At 40.4% G+C, this 22,631-nt stretch overlaps 1 protein-coding gene across 1 annotated transcript in view; it reads right to left on the bottom strand.

Annotated features, from left to right (window-relative positions):
- Nucleotides 1-22,631, bottom strand: part of GADL1 (glutamate decarboxylase like 1) — a 138,227-nt gene that overhangs the window by 73,739 nt on the left and 41,857 nt on the right. Inside the window, exon 11 of the mRNA XM_047875748.1 lies at nt 110-309. Coding sequence (XP_047731704.1) covers nt 110-309 — 200 coding nt within the window. The remainder of the gene's footprint in view (nt 1-109; nt 310-22,631) is intronic.

The raw sequence follows: 22,631 nt of genomic DNA, 5'->3' as shown, positions 1-22,631 counted from the left end.
ACCATGTGTAAATCTCACAAATGTCATTTCCATAGAGTCTTTTTTACAGACATGCGTGGGCGCGCGCGCACACACACACACACACACACACACACACACGGGCAAGTACCTAGATAAAGCAAGTGCACGATTAACTCTTTCCTCAAGGCCTAATGTTCCCAGGGCCTTCCAAGTCATCCAGAACTTGAATGCATCTGGTCTCCTGCTGCATTGGATAGACTTGTCTCCTGTGTCATAGCTGACATCATAGAATTTATCCTGCTGGAAGAGGTAAGATGCCTTGGCAGAGTAGCATTTCTTGAGAAGGTCCTTTTAAAAAAAAAAGGAAGAAAGAAAAAGAAAGAAAGAAAGAAAGAAAGAAAGAAAGAAGAAAGAAAAGACTGTAAGACTGTCAATTTTTAGAATACACTTTATTTCAAAAACACACACCCACAAACAAAACCTGTGTGATATTCTACTACCTTGTGCCAAAGGCATTTGTTCTTGCTCTGTGACCGCCCTGCGTGGGAAGCAGTCTATGTGTGTATTAACTTTGAGACACAGGTTACCTATTTTGTTTGGGAAAAAAAAAACCCTCAGAGTTGAGAATTGCTCAGTCCATCTTCACAATCTCACTGATGATTACGGGGAAGCTTGGCAATGACCAAGTAATCATCGTACAATATCAAAGTGGGTCAAGTTCTCAAGATGAAAAATATCAGTTGGTAACTCACTCAAAGCTCCATACTGGGAAAAAATACCTAACATATTGTGTATACTTTGTATAATATCATAGGCAAAACAAACAAGCATTTATAGCCTCTTCCTTTAACGTCATATTCATATTGACAAGGCCAAAATTGACAACAACCCAGGGATAAAAAACCTGATGAAGGAGCTATGGGAGAGTTCAACGGCAGCCAGCAAGTTATAACTATCACCAATATCAGCTGCAATTGCAAAGGGTTTTGGGGGGTTGGTCCTGCATGGGTTTTATTTTGCAACCAAATTCGATCTGCATTTACTGACTGGTTACTTCTCTTTAAGCAGTGGGTAACAATTTACCCTATTTACTACCATTCTAAATTCTTCGCCCTGACCTCAAATTTTTAGAGTTTAATCCTGGTTACCCTCCAAGTCATCTGGTGTCCACAGAATCCCAGATTTCCTAACCCATCCCTTCACCATGCCCTATGCATCTCTGAGCATCTTCATTCTTACAGAATACTTAGTAAAACCCTCTGCTTCCCCAACATAGCCAAACTACTCAATGTCCTTTGACCATTAGATCATGCCTCATCTGTGTCTTTGCTCCCATCGCTTGCTTGACCCTATCTCTATTTTAACATAGTATTTGACACATTCAAAAATACATTCAGCGTATTTACAAGTTCTGAAGTTTACTAACACCGAACATAGTCTTTCCTCTTTATCTAGGTCTGCCCTTCCTTTGGGTCCCATCTCAAGTTATGCTTTCCCTTCAGCTTCTTTTCTGCCCATCCCATTGGACTCACTTCTTGCTTTTATGTTTAGCTCTGGTTGCTGGCTTTGCTCCTACGGTGCCCCTACTCAATATGCAGTCTGCATGTATTCTCTCCTTGTGTGGCCAAGCACGTTCTGGAGGGAAGGAATCATTTCCTATTCATGCCCACATCCACAGAGTTTAACACTGTATTGGGCATAGAAGACCCTCCCTAAGCAATTAGGGTGATGATGCCCCTCCCATATTCCATATTTCCCTCACATTCCCCTGACAGGTAGTATAAACAGAATAAACCCAGATACATGAGCTTCTCATTTGGCAGGCACATCTTCTAAATCTTAATAATACAAAAGGATCAATGCTGTACAGGAAGCTACAGAGAAACACCCCACTGGTCCTAGAAATGATCTCTTCTGAACAGAGAGTATATTCGTTTGACTAATCAACTTGGTACATTCCAAACAAAACCATGCATTTCCATGTTACAATGGTAACGTTGTATTGCGTGGCCACTGATCTGGATATAGGTGTTCCATTACCAGAAACCATGATTTTATGTTATGTAAAAAATTCTAGACCAACTATAATCAAGAACTCCAAAATTCCCACTCAACCAAAATTGTTGTTATTATCCAAAATAAACAACATAAAATAATAACTAAAAGAATACTAGGACGTCTTCAGTCTCGCTCTGGTGGATACTGTTGGGAGACACAGAAGAAGAACAGTTTGCTCTGATCTGTACATTAAGGTATAAAGGGCCCCTTGCTTTTTATTCTTTACTTTAATTCTCTCAGCAATCCTCAGCTTTGATCACAGCCCTTACCACTGTATCTCCCTACCCTCAAAGGTCAGAAAATTTGATTGTTGTTTCCATAGCAACTGCAGCCTGACCATATATTCTAACATTAAAAGGCCACTGCATACATTTTAAGGACAAAGCATGCACACACACTCTTGTACTTACATCATGACTATAAATTTGCTTTCATCAACCATGAAAGACTCCAAGAAATCCCCCAAGCAGATCAACTTTGGACATGTCTTGGGCAAGTTTCAGTGCCTAACACTGGTGACTGGAAGGGAGAGGAAGCCCATCCATTATCAGGAGACAAATTGCATCATCATAGGCAAATGGAGAAGAGAAGAGCCAAAAACATCACACACCAGAATGAGTGAGTGTCCTACAGCCATGACACCATTAATTTCATTGCACTGAAAAATCCTCCTGCCCTGGAAAGGTTTCATAAAGCACAACTGGAGGCTTGGGATTTCCTTTATCGAAAATAAATGAAAACTTTCACCACGAAGTTCCTGCTTTGCATTTTAGTTTATATCCTTGTGTTACAATGGATGTGATGCATTTAGTTTTAAGATACACATCTACTAAGGCAAGATGTTTCAGACCTCCAGAGAAAAGAACGTTTTAGAACAAGTAGAGTAAAAGTTAGTGTTTTTGAAAACACTTAATTAGTCATTATTGTGCTATCAAAGAGAAGCACCCTGTTTATCTTGCTCATCTTTATAATCCTAACACTAGCAGGACAATAAATACTAGTTCTATGATTTCCAGAGACACAGAGGCAATGAGAATACCAATTGCTTTATATTGTGATATCATCTCAAACAGTTCTCAGGAATTAGTAGATATTGTACTAGCACTCACACAGTGGTAGGTACAAGAAATGCAAGCAAAGTAGCTTAAACAAAAAGGAGAATTTTTTATAGGCTCATATATTTAAAACTCCAGGCACATATAATCTTCAGGCACAGGTGGATCCAGGATCAAATCTGGAATCTGTCTTTCTCTTCTTATTCTCTTTTGTACTGGTCTCACTCCCTGGCAGAAAGCTGGGAGGAAGCCTGGGAATGGGGGCTTCCAGTAGGACCTGTGAGTGCCCAGGGAGGCTCTGTTGGGAGAGAATGGAGAAGAGACAGCCTCTGCTGGTGATGCCCCTAAAGCAGAGAGGGACTGCTGCCCTCCCCCTCAATCTCAATCTCTTGTCTGAACGTCCCGTTGCCCAAACTTAACAGGAAGCCAATTGGCGAGGGAGCCTGGGAAATGTGATTTGTAGGAGGCACGCCCCTACAAAGAAGAAGGCTGAAGAATGAATTATGCAGTAAAGAGAAACAAGCAAATGACAAGCACGCTGCATGAGTACAGAAACCACATCTTGCCTTTTCACTGTACAGAACCTAGTACGTAATAGTACTGACCAGAGCCAGCATTAATGGAGTTCTTACTATGGGTCAGCCACTGGATATGCATGAACTCATTGATGTCTCAGAACAGTCCAATGATGTAAGTTCTATTATTTTTGTCAATGCCATGTACCTGTGACAAAACTCTAACGTGGCGAGGTTCAGTTAATTACCTAAGATCATATAGCTACCAGGTAGTGAGGCTGGATGTCAAACCAAGGCTTCTGGGATTAAGGGCCTGAACGCTGCATCCATTACACTCTAGTCTTTCTACAGTGGGCCCTTAAATACATGTGCAAGAGAGTGGCCCATAAATGTTCATTGAAAGTCCTGAAAGAGGGCACCCGAGCGACCCAGTCAGTTAAGCATCCGACTCTTGATATTGGCTCAGATCGTGATCTCATGGTGTGGGGTAGAGCCCCGCCCTGGGCTCCATGCTGAGTGTGGAGGCTGCTAGGGATTCTCTCTCTCCCTCTGCCCCTCCTGGTTTGTGCTCTCTCAAAATAAACAAATAAACTAAAAACAAAAGTCCTGAAGAGGCTGGTGAAAAGGAAAATGGCCCATCGAGAACACACGGAAATGGAGATCAAAACAACTATAATCCCATTTCAGACCTTTGCTTTTTTCCCATAAATATGACTTCTGTCTTACTAATGGTGGTGTTTGTCTATAAGGCATTCTGGTGTTCATCTAAATACTTGTGACGCTGGTGATGTTTAAGGGCATCACTACAAATACATAATGAATCGACACATTTTTCTTGTCGAGCTGAGTCAAACCATTTTTTATTTCCACAGGCTAGATCAAATGCTGTTGTCTCTTTCCCAGAAGTCAATGACCACATGGGCCTACTTATGTCCTCACTCCTTGCAATCATGTTTTTCAGCTCAGCCAACGAAAACTACCCCAAATTCTTCCCGTATGGCTCTTTCCATATTCTGTCCCATATTATTTACATGCAAGACATCGACTAAATGCCTTAGGAAATCGGCATATTAATAATTTCTGTACTAATTCATTATGAAATTATGTACTGAGTACTTGTTGCCTAACAAGCACTATGAGAAGCCTGGGCATACAACCCCATGGAGGTACTAAGCATCTTGGCTAACATTTGTTGACTGGATATGCAAAACTAAATTTAGGTTATGAATAGCAGAAAGGTTTGGTTGTAAACTAAAACGTAATGGTGAATTTTAAAAATGATCATATCTTCTCATCTTAGCTTTATGGCTTGAGTGAACAAACATTTGAGAGGCTTAGTATATGCCAAAAGCTATGCTAGGCACTGGGGATGTAATGGTAAGTAAGAAAACCACTATCCCTAGTCTATGGCCATACCACCCTGAATGCCCCCGATCTCGTCTGATCTCAGAAGCTAAGCAGAGTCGGGCCTGGTTAGTACTCGGATGGGAGAAAACCACTATCCCTAAGAAGCTGAAGATGGAGATAGGAATAGAAAAACAGGCAGTTACAGAATGGGGCCGGAAGAGGGGTAAGAACAAAGTCTACAGAGCATGAAGGATGGTCAACTTTCACTAACTCAGAGATGTTAGGGCTCTTTGTGAGAAGAAATAGGTCACTGAGAGCTGAAAGATGGGGAGGAGCTGGGTAGAAAAGAAGATGGAATGAATTCAGTCTGACTGGGGCTAATTAATGGGGTAGGGCAGAGTTAGTAAGGCTGGAAAGGTACAGAGTAGCCAAGTCACCACGGATCATAAGTGCCACAGTAAGAATGACTGGTCACAGAATTTTCATGGGCTTATACAGATACTTCAACCTAAACCTCATTATTGATCTGGCAGAATAAAGTGAGAATCAGCAGATGTAGAGTCCGCTTTTGATTTAGTCACTTGGGTGTCAGCGCTCAAAGCAAGTCACTTAACATTTTGGGCTTCATTTTTCCCATCAATGTAATGGAGATAATGATACTTGCTCTGCCCACCTTACAGGAATATTATGAAAATCTGATGAAATAATGTTAACTGGGGACACCTCTCAATCTTTTGGCCAAAAATCCTGCTCATCACTCCCTTCTTCCTACATATTCCCATACCCCCAACCCTTTCCGACTGTCCTTTGATTTACTTCTCGCCCCAAGCAAGTTGAAGAGCAACATGCCAGCTCTAGACAGTATCGCTGCTTATGAAATGAGCATATTATACCTCTCACCCACCTCTCGTGTTTAATGGTAGGTCTCGGCCAGCAGATATAGAAAACCAAGTGACAGACTATGTTAAGGCTATTAAAAGAAATGTTAGAGTAATAGGAAGAATTACCTCCAAGTGGAGGTAAGCTTGACCTTGCTTAAGCTAGGACTCTTGATGGCTCTCATAGATGCTGTGGATCTTTACAAGTGAAAAAGAAACATAAGGGAGTGGAGGGGGGAGGAAGGAAGGGAGGTAGGAAGCAAGGAAGGAAGGGAGAAGAATAATATAAGGATATTATTTCGAAATGAGTTTTCGCGTCTTAAAGTATAGGTCAACCTATACTTTATGTTTATGTTATGTTTATACAGGTGTGTTTAAAACCCATGGAAACCAGAAGACCATTAAGTTTCTCCTCTAATGCACCAAGGTTCTTGTACTGGCACAGCACTTTCAGGAATCTTTGACATTTTTGTTTAGTTTTTGATGTACCATGTAGGAAAGTGAGACCATAACCCTTTATCTTCACATCTTTCAATGCAATGTCCGTCCACTACTTTTGACTTTCTCTGTTTGTTCTTCAATCCCACAAATATCCCCTTTCTGACTTTCACGGGTATAGAGCATTTTGCCAGTCTTTATGGTAGGAATGAGACCTGGCCATCAAAATCACTGGCAACGTGAAAATCGTGCATTTACCGTCACTGGAGTCCTGACTCTGTCCCTCTGCGCACCGTCCATCAGATTCCCCCAGTCTCGGGCAGTTACTGACTGACAGGCAGTGTGTTTCACATGCTCAGCTCTGCTGTAAGATCTGTGCATTATTGGAAATTGGCCTTGAACTTTAATCCGCTAGGCCTCCACTTTCTGGGCTTCTACATACAGTATTTCTGCATTTTGCCCCATTCACGTTCATCTATAATCCAAAGCAGGTACCCTTTTCTTCGCAGATTCTTTGGATAGACAGCTTTCATTTTTCTCATGGTATGCCTTGGGTCCCTCTTTTTTGGGATTTATTTACTTCATTGTCTTTCTGTTACCTGTAGCTTTTTCGCTGGCTGTCAGAGCAGAAAATTGTTAAAATCATCTGGTGCTGCATCTTGCTTGAGAGAAAACTTACTCTACTTAATGAGCAGCCATCACAAAATTCCCCACCAGATCAGAGTTCTTATTTGCGTTTTCTTTTGCCATTTAGTGGTTAGTTTCAGACACGTTGTGCTTCACTGGCCACCTCAGTCGTTGCAGAAGGTTCACACCCCAACTTAGGGGCCTCTCTTGGCAGCTCTGAGTCATTTTTTGATCAATTGACTCAACCCTCTTTCTTATCCATTCCCAAACGTTAGTATCACCCCCACAATAACCTCTGCTTAGGTCTTCAGTTAATTCTCCAATTCTTACTCCCCTCTGTCACGTGTGATTTCTGGAAGATGTTAGGTATGGAAGTTCGCTCATATTTCAGATGCTTGTGCTTGAATTCCCGAAGATCTGGTGAACAACCTGCCCCCCCTTCTGCCACGTGGTGACACATTTGAGCCTGCTGTCCTGCCAACCACAAGGGTGTCCATTCACACATGAGCGGGGCCGGTGAGGCCAGGAACTCCCTACTTTTCTTGACAGACTCCTACATTATTATCATGTGAACTCTGTAAGACCAGCGGGGCCAAATCACTTTGATATCATATGCGAAAACCACTGATTACCCTGGAATGTTTGGGCACTAAGTGTTAATACCAAAGGCCACTTCTCCTTCCAGAAAGCCTCCTGGAAGATTCCGGAAAGTTTCGTTAAGTGCTAGGCCTGCAGGCCTGATGGGCATTTTTCAGAGAACTGATAAGAGTACTTCAGTGGCAGATTGAAGAGTCTATATTTGCTAATGAGCTGTAACTCTTTTGTAAATATCCCTAACTAAGGGTCGGAATGAGCTGGTTTAAAAATGAGGAAAGACTGAGCTAAAACATTTTTTTTTTAAAGAAATGCAACTTAACAATTTTAAGCAGCGAGGGTGACTACAGGAGAGCAGAAAGTTGGGCTCAGTGTCTTAGAGAATGTGTAAGTGCTTCTATAAATAGGTAAGAAACATTTGATAGTCCAGAGATAACTTGGCAATACCTCTGCATGCCCTACAAGCATTTAAAAATAGTGCAATCGGGCTTCTCTCTTAGGACAGATGAAGATTTTCTGATCTTCCCCGGGCAGCTATCAACATACTTTTCTGTTAAATATAATCTAAAGCAGTGGTTTTCAAACTCTGATTATAGCCCACAGTGGTCCTTAACCGTAGCTAATATTAGAATTATCTGAAGAGATTTTTTTTTTTTTTAATACCAATGCAAGATCCTTACTCCAGACCAAAAAGTCAGAATTTCTGGTGTGGGGTAAGGGTGATGGCATATTTTTTAAAGCTTCTCAGATGATCCTAATGTGCAGCCAGGATGAAAAACCATGGTTCTGATGGGTCTGGACCTTATGTTGAAAACTCTTGATCTGGAATATTCAGTCAGCATTACATTGATATAGAGTCCAGAGAACTCTGAGGTGTTGAGTTTTTATAAGGTTGTATCAACCCAGATGATTTTTTTTTTTTAATTTTTTTTTTCAACGTTTATTTATTTTTGGGACAGAGAGAGACAGAGCATGAATGGGGGAGGGGCAGAGAGAGAGGGAGACACAGAATCGGAAACAGGCTCCAGGCTCTGAGCCACCAGCCCAGAGCCCGACGCGGGGCTCGAACTCACGGACCACGAGATCGTGACCTGGCTGAAGTCGGGCGCTTAACCGACTGCGCCACCCAGGCGCCCCAACCCAGATGATTATCTGACTACTTTTCATGCTAATCGTGTCCATTATCACAGTTGTATTTCTGTGTGAATACAAATGAGGAATGGCTTTATTCTAGGCACCTAAGAAAACATAGGTGGATATGAATAATACTGGACTCTTAAAGCAGAGGAGGGGGAACAAGGCAGCTTATGAAAACACAACGTGGTAGGTTAAGGAGAGAGGGAAGAAGAGGAGAAAAAGAGGGATGAGGGAGTGGGGAAGGGAAAGGAGGAAGAGAGAAGTCAAGGCCAGGGGAAACGCCGTGGGGAAGCACAGTGCAACTGCCGTGGTATCTGTACACAGAAGTCATGCTGGACGGAGGGTGAAGGGCAGAGACTCCCCGCCGGTTTCTCAGCCCGCCCGGTCATGTGCACACCGCAAGAGTGCCCAGTGGTCAAATGCTGCGTCTGAGCGCCGAGTATTTACTCTAACTGGCAGGTACTCCACTTTGCTCCATCAGATCACATTTTCATTCACCAAAAATTGAGGATAATGATATTGCAAGGCAGCCCTCCTCCTGGGGATAAGTATTGGTGCCATAATGGGTAAGTGAAGGTCCGGAAAAACACTTATTAACACAAGACCTGTTTCTTCAGTCTGGATGGCTGGCTTGGCATCTCTCCCAGATAGGTGGTCGGGTACGTAGAGAAATGGTGTCTTTCATTTCGGCCAAAATGGATCTAAAGCAAGTGTGCTCCTGGGGGCCGAGGCTAGAAAAGTACTCCACACCAGGAGCGCGGTATTTAGCAAAAAATAAAACTAAATAAATAAAAATCGATCTGTGTCTCCAGCTGATTGTGATGCTGTTAACGAGGGCCCGGTTCCTTCTCAGGTGGAATTTTTACACGTTCAGCGGCAAGGCCGCCGGCCTACATTTCTTGGAGTTGGAACATTCTCGAGAGATCTGGCCTCTGAGGCCTGGAGTGTAGGTAAGAAATTGATGTTATACAGTGGAGAAGTGCGGTGCGGCAAGGCAATTTCTGAAACACAAGTTTCCTGCTCTGCATTGCATAAATCCCATCAAACTGTTGTTGGAAATCATTGGTAATTACCATGACCATGGGCAATCCTACTCAAAACTGGCCTTAAATCATAGTTTAAAAGGAATCAGGAAGTGCTTGGCAAAACCTTCTAGTAGGACGCAAGATCTAGCGGACAAAAGCATGTTTTCCCCCCAAAGACATGATAAAAGAGAGAAATGTGCTAAGATAACAAAGAATTGGGGCGCCTGGGTGGCTCAGTGAGTTAAGCATCTGACTTCAGCTCAGGTCATGACCTCACAGATCGTGGGTTTAAGCCCCACATCGGGTTCTGTGCTGACATTTGGAGGCTGGAGCCTGCTTCGAATTCTGTGTCTCCCCCTGTCGTCCCTCTCTGCCCCTCCCCTGCTCATGCCGTCTCCCTCTCTCTCGAATACAGATAATAAAACATTTAAAAAATTAAAAGAAAATAAGAATGTTTTCACTGCACGAATGGACGTTTGTCCAGACAGAAGAATCAGTGTGTTCCATGTAGCTCACTCCTCAATTTGGATGTAACTAGGGAAAAAAAACTGTATTCGCTGACTGTCCACTGTATGGCCGGCAACACACTGCACCCTGCCGGAATATTACCCCATTTAATGGTAGAGTTGTTCTTCATGAGAGAAAAAGTGTCTCCATTTTATAGATAACATAATTGAGGTTCAGAAAAGCTAAGCGACTTGTCAAAGGCATGCAGGGCAGTCCCAAACAAAGGCAGAATTTGAACACAGATCTTACTGAGTTTCAAGGTCTATAAATGGATTTTCCCACGGAGAAATCGTATTCAATCCCAGAATTCCCTAGTTCAGACTGTGGTCTCAGACACTAAGGAAGGCAGAGCCCTCTCTTTTGGGTATTCTAAAACAGGGGTCGGCAAACAATTTCTGTAAAGGGCCAGAGCGTAAATATTCTCAGCTTTGTAAGACACACAATCTCTGCCACAACTACTCAACATCGGCAAGTTGTAGCACAAAAGAAGCCATATAGGGTACTAAAATAAATGGGTATGGTTGTGTTCCAAGAAAACTTTATTTATAAAAACAGGCGTCAAGCTGGATTTAGCCCAAGGGCCATAATCGGCAGACCCTTGTTTTAAGACATAACCAATGAGGAGATACACTCAATAAGGCGACCATTTCCAATGTGTAAACGTAAAAAGAGCTAAACATTTATATGAAAGCTCCAATCCATTGTCTTTCATTTTCACTGAGGCAAGTTTTTCATCTGTTTTATAACAAACAGAGGATACATAACTTCTAAAAAAAGAATATTTAATTTAAAATAAATCAAAACTGTCATGGTTTATTTTCCCTTTTGCTTTGGAGAAACGTTTCATGCAATTTCCATAAGGAATGGCATTTGATGATCCAGACTCATATTGGCTTACAATTGACAATTTCTTTTGTTTCCCCCACGCCTCGAGAAGAAAAAATATATATATTCTGTGATAAAACTGGTTACATCTGGGTTCATTTTCTATTTTAAGGTTGTATTTTGTCATTTATAATAGGTCTTTCCTGAAATAATGCAGCAGGAAGATCTATAAATATCAAACTGGCAACTCATATGCAAACAGCAAGTAGAAACTACAATTGGTCAAAGAACAGGAAAGGAGAGAGGGATGGAAGACAGAGAGAAGGGCTCTCTGCTGGGACAGAAGCAGGGAGATGAGATGACTTCTAGGATTCTCTGGCTCAATGGGTCTCTAGGTAGGAGAATTATATTTTCCAAACCCAATCCTTGTTTGATAAACTGCAAGTGTCTCGAAGGGGTTTGGACTGGGGCATTTAGAACAGCGGTGACTGCAAATCCTAGGGGAGAGTGACTCTATCTACAGAGCCCTACGCTGAAACAGAAAAAGTAAATGAGAAAAACCTACATGCCGGGTCTGGGCACCAAACAGACTTAGGAAGTGATTTACAGGTCAGCTTAACCAGCCTGCCTGGTCATGTGAACAGAGTTAGAATAAGCAAAATCATTAGCAATAGTATTTCACTTTGTATTGGTTCTAAGAGGATTAAACAGGCAAATCTTATCTTCCCAAATCAATATTTTCTATTTCTTTACATCATTGTGGCTTTAAAAAATCAGTTTCAGGCAGGGTATGAGGTTGATCCATCACCTGTCATCTCGATTGAGGAACATAGAGGCCGTGTGATTAAAACCATGGATTGTGGGATGAGCCTGACTGGTTCTGAATCCTGGTGCCATCCCTTATCAGCTTGGTAGCCTTGGGCATGATATTTATGCTTTCCGTACTCAGTTTCCTAATCTGTCCAGTGGTCAGAATGACAGTCCCTACCTCGTGGGATTGCTATGGGGATTAAATTTATCTACTCATCTATCTCTCCATCACACTTGCCCAGGCCTATCTGGGGCATGAGAACAGTTAAGGAGCCTCCAGTTCAGTGTGGGTGACAAGCTCGTGGTTAGATCACAGAGGACCTTGCAATACACGCTGAACAAATGCTGGGATAGAGGAGAGACCTTTAAGCAGACAGTAAAGCAAGAAGCCCCCCTGGGAAAGTTGATGCTTGAGCAGAATGTTGTGAGAGAAAACACAGGACTCAGGGCAGCAGAGAACAGAGTGGTTGCCACACAGTGGGAAAATGAATGTATTCTTAACGTGATGTCCAAAGCCATCCAAACTTGATATTGTTCCCGAGCCCCCATCTCTCAACACGTCCCTCCTCCGTCTCAGACACCTGTCACTGCCAGGACATTGCCTCGCTCGACTCCAGACCACGCGTTTGCACTTTCTGCCTATTTAGAACTTGTCAGAAATCAGAGAGTAACTGTGAGTGAACAGCATCATGAGGGAAGGCTTCACCCATCCTCCCGCCCCATATCCTATCACACCCCTCAAACCTAACACTGCTCAGGGTACCCTCTAGAAGGGCCCTGTGGGCTGACAGGGACAGTGCCCCAGGTGCACAGTGACCTAAAATAAACCACAGCTATGTTCCTCCTCTCCTGCTTCTCAAAACCCATAAAACTGGCACAGCGGTAAGAAACAATATGTCTTCCCTATGATCTCATCTAGCTGGCACTGATGAATATCGTTTTTCATTCTAAATAATTATGATAAATGCCTTGAATATAAGTGATGGCCTTTCCCAAGAATGCTTGCAGCAATAGAGGCATTGCGGGGGGAATCCCGTACAGGGAAAGATAAACCCACGGGTTCACATTAATTCATTGTTAAGCTGGAAACCCAATACCGGGCTCGAGAGTACACTTAAGACTCATGGCTCCATGAAATTAACCTCACCACCAATCATGAGTGAGTCGTTTCCCCAATCACAATCTTGTTAAATTAAGGAGACTGATAGATAACTGCACGCCCCTGGTGATTTTCCCCTTGGATTTCAACTGAAACCTTTAAGTGAAGGGGGCCCTATAATTTTCATAACTGGGAAAGAAAACCTCTTAGAGAGACCAACCTTCTAACGCTTGCTGATGCTACCTCACAAGTAGAAAACAATCTTTTCCTTATTACATATAAATTCCTGGTTCTCACTAGCTCCAAAAAAAGCTATGTATTTCATTGCATTTCACTACATCTCTGGCAAGGTGGATATTGAAATGGCAGAAAGATTCTGACAGTCCTCTAAATGAATGCATCGGTATTTCTGTAACTGGATGTCGAGGGTTTAATCTGCACTATGGTGCTGTCTAAAACTGGTAATAAAACAGAGGAATAATATGTCAAGATAAGATCCAAAGGACATATAATAGTGACATGTGCTACTCCGTGACAAGGGCATAATGAAATGTACTGAGAAGAGAGTAGCCTTATAAAAAAGAAGCCTAGGGGCGCCTGGGTGGCGCAGTCGGTTAAGCGTCCGACTTCAGCCAGGTCACGATCTCGCGGTCCAGGAGTTCGAGCCCCGCGTCGGGCTCTGGGCTGATGGCTCGGAGCCTGGAGCCTGTTTCCGATTCTGTGTCTCCCTCTCTCTCTGCCCCTCCCCCGTTCATGCTCTGTCTCTCTCTGTCCCAAAAATAAATAAAACAAACAAAATAAAAAAAATAAAAAAGAAGCCAGGAACTTTTTTCTGACAACGGCTGCGGAGCCAGAAATGGGGAAGATACAATCCATCTTCCTTTTTTCTTTTCAGTTTCAGGACCAGGTTTAGAGGTCAACAATCCATTAGTAAGTTGTCACAGTTAGAGATGGGAGACATTTATCATAGACACAATGTAGGTTCTTTGTTCAGTCCATAATGACCCCTTACTTCCTTTCTCACCCATTGAGATGGTCACACCACACCATTCCCGCCCTGGTCCTAGCTGATTGGACCAGAGATGGAGAAGACTAGGTGTATGGAATTAACGCTGAGAAAGATCCTAATTTAGCTCATGCTGGTCTCTTGGACTGAGATAGAAGCATCCTACTGTGAAGTACCATATTTCACCTGGCATTGGAACTCAAAAACGACATTGTTATGAATTTCAAAATTGCATCACTTTAGATGTGCAAAAACGGTAATTTATTTTTCTTTAACTGAACACGTTTTTGATTTGGACCTATATTTATTTCTAATGCAGAACATTTAATATGGTCACTTCCAGAAAACCTCAAAACTCCGAGTGATTTCTCAGACCATTCTGACACAAAATATGAGCAATCAAGACTTCTCCCTCTGAGAGTTTTCTTCCTCTTGCTGTTTATTCAACATTGTTGGGACATTCACAAATGCCACTGAGGATGCTTGCCAGATAAAATACAAAACATCCTACTAAATTGGAATTAGGTAAAAATCTCACTTAAATTCATAACAACCAAAATTTTCAGTAAAAGTATATCCCATGCAATATTTGGGATATACTTATACTAAAATATTATCTGTTGTTTATCTGAGATTCCAACTTAACTGAGCATCCTGAATTTTCATTTGCTAAATCTGGCAACCCTATACTGAAGCTGGGGAGTGAACCTGGCTCCCCAGCGTGGTCACTGCTGTCCTTGTGCGGACCACTTGCCCCATCTCTAACTTATCCCCAGATGATCTTTCCCATCTTCCTGCTTCCATCCAAAGACCGGCCATGGCCTCCAGCTGTCAGATCGCAGTCATGCTCCTTGCTCTTGCCCTTATTTCCAGACTTCCTTGCACCTTCTTCTTCATTTTTAGTCATTTTTGGATGAGCTCCTTGCCAGCTACTCCGAAACTTATAGGGGGCTATCTTAGGTACTCTTATACCTTAATATGTACCCCCATCATGTCTACTTAATTTCTGCTTTCCAGACTGACGTGAGGAACAGAGGAGAGGAAAGGCTTCCCAACTCTCTATCTCTCACCAAGAACTTGAGCCAAGAGAGGAAAGGCCCTTATATATCCTGTATTTATAGAGAAGTTCTATTCTTCCTTGGTCCTCTTGGGTTTGCATATTCATATTTAATACTTGGTTCCTCTTCAAACACTTTTCTCCCCACCCCAAGCCCTGAGGACTGTCTGTCTACTTGAGAAAGAAAGTACAAACTAAAAATGGATTCTGGGTGATAAGACATCCTTGCAAGACTAATTATTGACGGGTGCTTGGGTGGCCCAGTTGGTTAGGTGTCCAACTCTTGGTTTCAGCTTAGGTCATGATCCTACAGTTGTGGGACGGAGCCCCACATCAGGCTCCGCACTAAGATTAAGATTCTCTCTCTGCCCCTTCTTCTCTCCCCTGCTCATGATCTCTTTCTCTCTCTCACTTGCGCTTGCTCTCAAATTCAAAGTCAAAAGAAAAAAAGAGTAACTTTTGAAGTTGAAAAGGTAAAAATTTGTCACTCTTGATCTCTGCTTTCATTTTGGTCATTGTCTGACTACAGTAAAACAAATCAGAATTTCATAACATATCTTAAGCACTTGGGAGGTTAAAATCTCTTTCACAAACCATTCTGGGCTAGAAGAGTAAATCCACAGTTACTATGGATTAATTAGAAAATAATTTAAATGAGAACACTCCAAAACAAAACTTAAGGAACAGAAGCGACATTGCCCTCAAATGTAAAATAACATTCTTATAGAACAAAAGTGTAAAGAAGCAGGAGAAAATGTGTAACAATTAAGTGAATAATTGAATAAATTTAATAAATATGTGAATCAAAAAATAAATGCAATTAGGGGCGCCTGGGTGGCTCAGTCGGTTAAGCGTCTGACCTCGGCTAAGGTCATGATCTCGCGGTCTGTGGGTTCGAGCCCCATGTCAGGCTCTGTGCTGACAGCTCGGAGCCTGGAGCCTGTTTCAGATTCTGTGTCTCCCTCTCTCTCTGACCCTCCCCCATTCATGCTCTGTCTCTCTCTGTCTCAAAAATAAAATAAACGTTAAAAAAAAATTAAAAAAAAAATAAATGCAATTAGTCATTCCTTATGGAGAGAAGATAAACTAAATCAAGAAAAAAAATTTTTTTGGGGGGTGGGGGCGCCTGGGTGGTGCAGTCGGTTAAGCGTCTGACTTCAGCCAGGTCACGATCTCGCGGTCCGTGAGTTCGAGCCCCGCGTCGGGCTCTGGGCTGATGGCTCAGAGCCTGGAGCCTGTTTCCGATTCTGTGTCTCCCTCTCTCTCTGCCCCTCCCCCGTTCATGCTCTGTCTCTTTCTGTCCCAAAAATAAATAAACGTTGAAAAAAAAATTAATGAAAGAAAAAAAATTTTTAAATTAAGATTTCAGATAAGAATATAAGGCAAAATTTAAATGAAAATGATAAATGTAAACGGATGGCATATATTCTGCTAACATATATGAAAAGCTCAATAAAATGTAGTAAATATATTTTTTTTAATGTAAGTTCTTGAAATTGATCAGGAGAGCAGGAAATTCTTAGTAGTTCAATAAAAATGGGAAAAATTAACATTAGATCAAAGACTTACCTCCCTCAAAATTTCTGAAAAGTTTTATGATTGACTTTTCTGAACACTTCTTAAAAACTGATGTCCGTGTTATTGTAATTATTCTAAAATGAAGACAGTTTAAAATCCACTCAAAAAAACGATCTAACCAAGATCTCACACACATGCACACATAGAGTAGATCAATCATATGTAGACAGAACCAAAAATCTAAATATACAAATCCATCAATACATTAAAGCAAATGACCACAGTAGAATGAGTTAAATTAGTAATGTAGAAAATCTATTAAGGCACATTTAATTTTGTTTAAGGAGTAACATGATAGAACTACCTTATTAGATAATAAAAGAGAAAATGGTAAAATTCAATACTCATTTTTACATTATTTCTCAAGAGGATTTACAAAGAATGTATATTTTAAGACATCTTTAACAAAATCACAAAGAAGACAAAAATGCCTTCTATTTACTGATATTACTGAATATATTTTCAGAAATTCTATCAGTACATTATAATTGCTGATAACTGATATGAAGCTTACATATTAGAAAAAAAGCAAAATTACAGTTATATACTGATATAATAATATATTTAGAGAATACATGAGAATAACTTTAACTCCTTCAGAAGTAATAAGAAATATGGTAAAGTAGTAACAAATACTTAAAAGTCTGCCTTCATAGCAGCATTTGCAGTTAGAAGATTTTTTTTAATTTTATATATATTAACAAATATAAAAATTTACAAATAACATTAATAGGAAAACATATTCAAGTCCTCTATGAGAAAATCCATCAAAATTCTATGATATAATATCTATAGTTGTTTTTTTCCCCCCAACTATATAGAAAAGAGTAGGAAGTGTTGAGTATGAAACTAAATTAGCCATGAATTGATCCTTATTAAAGTCATGCAATCAGTACATATGGGTTCATCTCTGCTCTTGTATATGTTTGAAATTTTCCATAGTAAAAATTTAAAAAAGAATCTGGGTGTGAAATAAAAGAAATGTGGTTAAATGGAAAGATGTACCATGTTCCTAGATGGAAAGGCTAAAATTTTGCAAAGATGTTAAATCTCAAATTAATCCATAGGTTTAATATAATCCTAAATAAAGTCCCAGTGGAAGGTTTTTACATTAAAAAAGTGTTTCCAAAATCCATTTGGAAGAATAAACAGATGAGAATAGATCATTTTCTTACAGAGTGAATGAAGACCTGCCCCACTAGACGAAACATATTTTTAAGTTATAATAATTATAGCAATACGGACTTGGCAAACAATAACAGTTCGATCCAATAAATGGGTTCCTCCAGAAATGGGATCAAGTTAAACCCTTGCTTCATCCTATCTTTCAGACCTTTAATTAACATTTTCTGCCTTTCCTCTCCAGTTTATGCACTGGTATAATTCTGCAATTCCTTATGTTTTAAAGACTTTGTTTTCAGCTGGGACAACTTCCCAGTTCCCCTACTTGATAAGTAGGCTTTGTCCAGCATTGGGTTTCATCTGGTGCCTCCAATGGGGTGACCTGCTCTCATGAAAATCTGGTTTCTCTGACAACTTTTTTCTGTCAATGAACAGATGCTGAGTGTCACAAAAAGTTGTCAACAGAGTATCAAAAGAATAGGTGGCTGAAGGAGCTTTCCAAATACCAACATCACCCCGTGGAAGAAGATGGTAACACCAGCAAGTTTAGCTTCCCTGTCTTCCCAACAAAGTCACTGATAACATAAGCAGTTGTGATTACAAGAGGTGTGTGGATGGGATGGGGGGGAAGGGATACTATATATTCTGCAATGGAAGAGAATCTTCTTAAGACTTATACAGAAGTTCATAAATGCACACTTCTGAGCTGGACTTAAGATGCCAAATTAGCTGCTTCCACAATCATGGTAACCATCCTTTAAGAAGCAAATTTTCTTAAGACTCGATAAGCCTAACCGCCTCTGTTTCTTCTATCAAAGAAAGGGGTAGGGATGGGCAAAGAAAGGAAGATGCTGGTTACAGAAGCAAAATAAATTCATCTCCATCAGCATCGACATAGATATGAATACATAAAATTCATCTATCAAAAAAAATTTTAATGATTTAACTTTGGCTAGTGGGTTCTAAGTAATTTTTATGTTCCTCATTATGCCTGACTGTGCTAGCATGATCTAGATTGCTTTAAAAATGGAAAGAAAGGGGCGCCTGGGTGGCGCAGTCGGTTAAGCGTCCGACTTCAGCCAGGTCACGATCTCGCGATCCGTGAGTTCGAGCCCCGCGTCGGGCTCTGGGCTGATGGCTCAGAGCCTGGAGCCTGTTTCCGATTCTGTGTCTCCCTCTCTCTCTGCCCCTCCCCCGTTCATGCTCTGTCTCTCTCTGTCCCAAAAATAAATAAACGTTGAAAAAAAAATTTTGAAAAAAAAAAAAAAATAAATAAAAATAAAAATGGAAAGAAAATACCAATAACTGTTAAGTCATGTCTGCTGCAACTAACTTTTCTACACCAGCCTTTTCAGCAGGGGTTGTTCTCTTACCTGATCTGCATTCCCTAAACATCTGCTTTTTACTCCATTACATCACTCTATTACATACATTATGTATTATATTTCAGTTATTTGCTTAAAATCTGTTTCCCGTACTAGCCTTTGAGTTCACATAGGGTAGGCATGATGCCTTACTCATCTAAAACATAGGAGGCAGTACATTTTTGCGGGTTGAATGAAAGGATGAATAAACTAACAAATGCTTATTCCTGCCGGCGGTGCTGAATAGCAGCTGATTATTAAAAAGCCAAATTCTAATAATAAAGGACTAGATCAATTGGAAATGCTCCTCCTGTAAGAAACAAAATATGCTGAAACAAAGCATAAAAACTTCATCTAAAGAAAAGCATCACAGACCTACCAAGACAGAAATAAACTTCTGGAAGGTCCAAGGAGAGGAAGGGAGCTCAAGAAGTTCAGCCAGAAATGTCTCTACCCGAGGGACATTTTCAGACTGAGGGAGGATAGCTAATACAGGAGCCAGAAGGGTAAAGTGAGGGAACAGAGATAGTGGCCACCATGTGTGGAAACAGGCACTCCAAATACTTCAGGAAACAGAGTTCAAAGGTGTTCAGCATCACTAAGGGCAGTAAAGCAATTCTTCCTCTTGTTTAGGATTCAAAGATCTCCACCCTGAAATGGCGGTAGGGTATATACTCTAGAGATCGAGAAAAACTTCAAGCTTTGGTCCTGGGCTGCTAATTCCCCCGGATGCCCAGAAGAATGAAAATAAAATCTTCTCTCCCAAGGTAGGTAACTCCACTCCATATTTTAAATTATTCCTAAAGGTAATCTTTCAAACAAAATATTCCGTAAACCATCAAACATTATAAGGTGTCTCTCTAGATAGAGAGCCAGGAATCACAGATACAAGAATCAATGGGAATAGCGCTCAAGGGAATTTAGATACCAGAGTTAACAGAGGTAGACTAGGTGTAAATCTAGGCGTGCAATGGTCATGGAGATAGAGGCTGATCTTAACAAACGTCAGCAAGAATCTAGAGGCATTATATATGTGAAAAAGGTTCATTTAAAAGAAAACTGGATTAGATATACCTGAAGACAGAATTCATGAATTTCAACAAAGATTATCAAAATTATCCACAACAAAGCGTGGAAAGAAAAAATTATGAAACATACAAAATAGAGAAAGAAACAGTGAGAAGATATCAAATACATTTAATTGGACTGTCCATCAGAAAGAGGAAGAAAAGGAGGGAGTTAATAATTAAGTGAATAGTCTTCAAAATTTGGAAAAATATCATTCCAAAGATTTAATAAGCCCAATAAAGCCAAAGCAAGATAAACCACACAGAATCTATGGTATTTACAACACCATAGATAAACGGAAAATTAAAGAATACTTGAAAATCTTCAAGGAAGCCAAAATAAAAAGTAATTTTGTCATCAAAAAAATGAGTTAGTTAACTTTCTAACACACAAAAGGGGGAAAGAAAAGGGAAAAAATCATTAAAGTACCAAAAGCAAATTACTGTCAGAATTCTACTTCCAGGAAAAAAAGGAAATAAAGCCATTTTCAAAGAAGCAAAGCCTAACAGAACATGCTGCCTTTGGATCCACTAAGAAATTCCTAAATTAGGTCTTCAAGAAAAAGGAAAATTAGGCCAGATGGAATCTTGGAGATATAGCAAGCAATGAAGATATGTGCACAAAAATGTTCACAGCCAATTTTTGTAAAAGTCCAAAGTTGTAATAACCCAAGTGTCCATCACTGGAGCAAAGATAAACAAATTGTGCTATAATCATATGGAAAACTATACAGCAGTGAAAATGACTAATCATCAGACTGCGTCAAAACACAGATGAATCTTACAGACATAAGGTAAATCTGAACAACACCAACAAAGCCAAGCCAAAAAAATATATATTATTCCTTCAGAAAGGTAAAAATAAACTATATTATTTGAGGATCCATACTACAGAGAAGAACTAAAAACAAAGCAAAAGCCAATAACAAGAAAGAGTACATGGGGGACTTCTGTGCTTCTAGTTATATTCTTTGAACGTATCTTTAAAAAAAAAAAACTTTAAAAAAGAAAAAACGACCAACATCTTCCAACCACCCCCCCCCACCAAAAGCCCTCAGAATGAACTATCAGAGAGGTTATTGAGTTACTTTTGCAATTAACAAAACTCCCTAAATTATAACTGTTCATCTATATCAAAATGACTTAAGGGCAGGTATATTTGCTGTGTGAACGTGTATGCATAAGTGCTTGCATACATAAGTTATATACACCTTGAATTTAAAGATATGGTGACTGTTTTACAGAGTTTGCCTTTTTCTATTCAGGGAAATTAGTTAATTCTACAATTAATTTATTATTGCTGTTAACAATTTTCCTACAAATTAGGGTTTACATACAATTCCTAAAAGCCTACGAAAAATAAATCTACATTTGCCACCCCTGAGTTTCTACAAAATCAGAATAATTCTGTTCACATGTACTCGTATTAACATTTGGAATGGCCATGGAAGAAGAACCCAGAACAAAACTGACTCCCTGAAATTTTCTGTCCTTGAAACAACAAAGCTGGAAAGCCCAACTAGGAATGTCAGGTATGTTTTCAAATATCTTCCTTGGAAAACAACACATATGACAATTAGAATTGTGCAAAGGAAAACAAACGGAACAATTTTTTCTAAGAAGTCAAAAGGGCCTCCCGTGTCATACCAGGGAGTAGAAATAAAAGAGAAAGCCTGTTGCGGTGAGTTCATAAAAAATAAAAGGCAAAAAAAAAATGGCAGATGCTTGGAATCCTTTAAAAATGTGAAAACCAAATTCTATGCACCTGAGGCAGATCCAGCATGCTAATTACGGCAAGAATTTTTTCATTAGCTTCATTCCATGTTTCCTTTTGTGCCCTTTTACTCTAGGTATCTCATTTTTCTTAGATTTGAGCTTACAGAACCCTCCCATATAATGAGACCCTCATCAGTTTTGTTGTAAGGTAGGATACAAAAAAAAACCAATCTGTAAATAGAATCCTCCTTCCGGGATATTTTCAACTGCTGGGACACAAGGGTAGAATTTCTCCCCCACTCCTGCCCCCACTTTTTATCCTTTTAGCAAATCTGAAAGTCTTCTATGATGGCTGGCAGAGAACCAAAGGTTGGGGTCCCCTACTGAAACGGGATGGCTGTTATGAAGAATGAAGTCTTTACCTGGAAGGGTATCAGAGAGATTCCCACACTCTGAGGCTTCTCCAGAAATAGACAGGCAGAAGGTATTAAGTCCAATAGTGGCCAACACCCCAACTCATCTAAGTCAAACGGACGAAATTAATGTAGCTTAATCAGTAGGACCAGGTGGCAGTCACCCAAAGGTCTGAAGGAACTCAAGGATGAAATTGGGAAGCTGTTGGCCAAGATACTGGATCCCACACTGCAAACAGGCAGATTGTGAATGTCATTCTGTTCATTAGAAGGGGTCAAGAGAGGACCCAGGGAGCCTTAGAAAAGCAAGTATCTCTTCCGCTTGTCCAGTCGCCAATAAAGAACAGCATCATTAGACACTAAAACGAAAATAACTTCCTAGGGGAAAGACAATATGGTTTCTGAAAAAGGAAAGCATGAGTCACTGATTTA

This window comes from Prionailurus viverrinus, chromosome C2 (assembly GCF_022837055.1).
Source record: "Prionailurus viverrinus isolate Anna chromosome C2, UM_Priviv_1.0, whole genome shotgun sequence".
NCBI lineage: Eukaryota > Metazoa > Chordata > Mammalia > Carnivora > Felidae > Prionailurus > Prionailurus viverrinus.
This window is presented reverse-complemented; position numbering and strand designations above follow the sequence as displayed.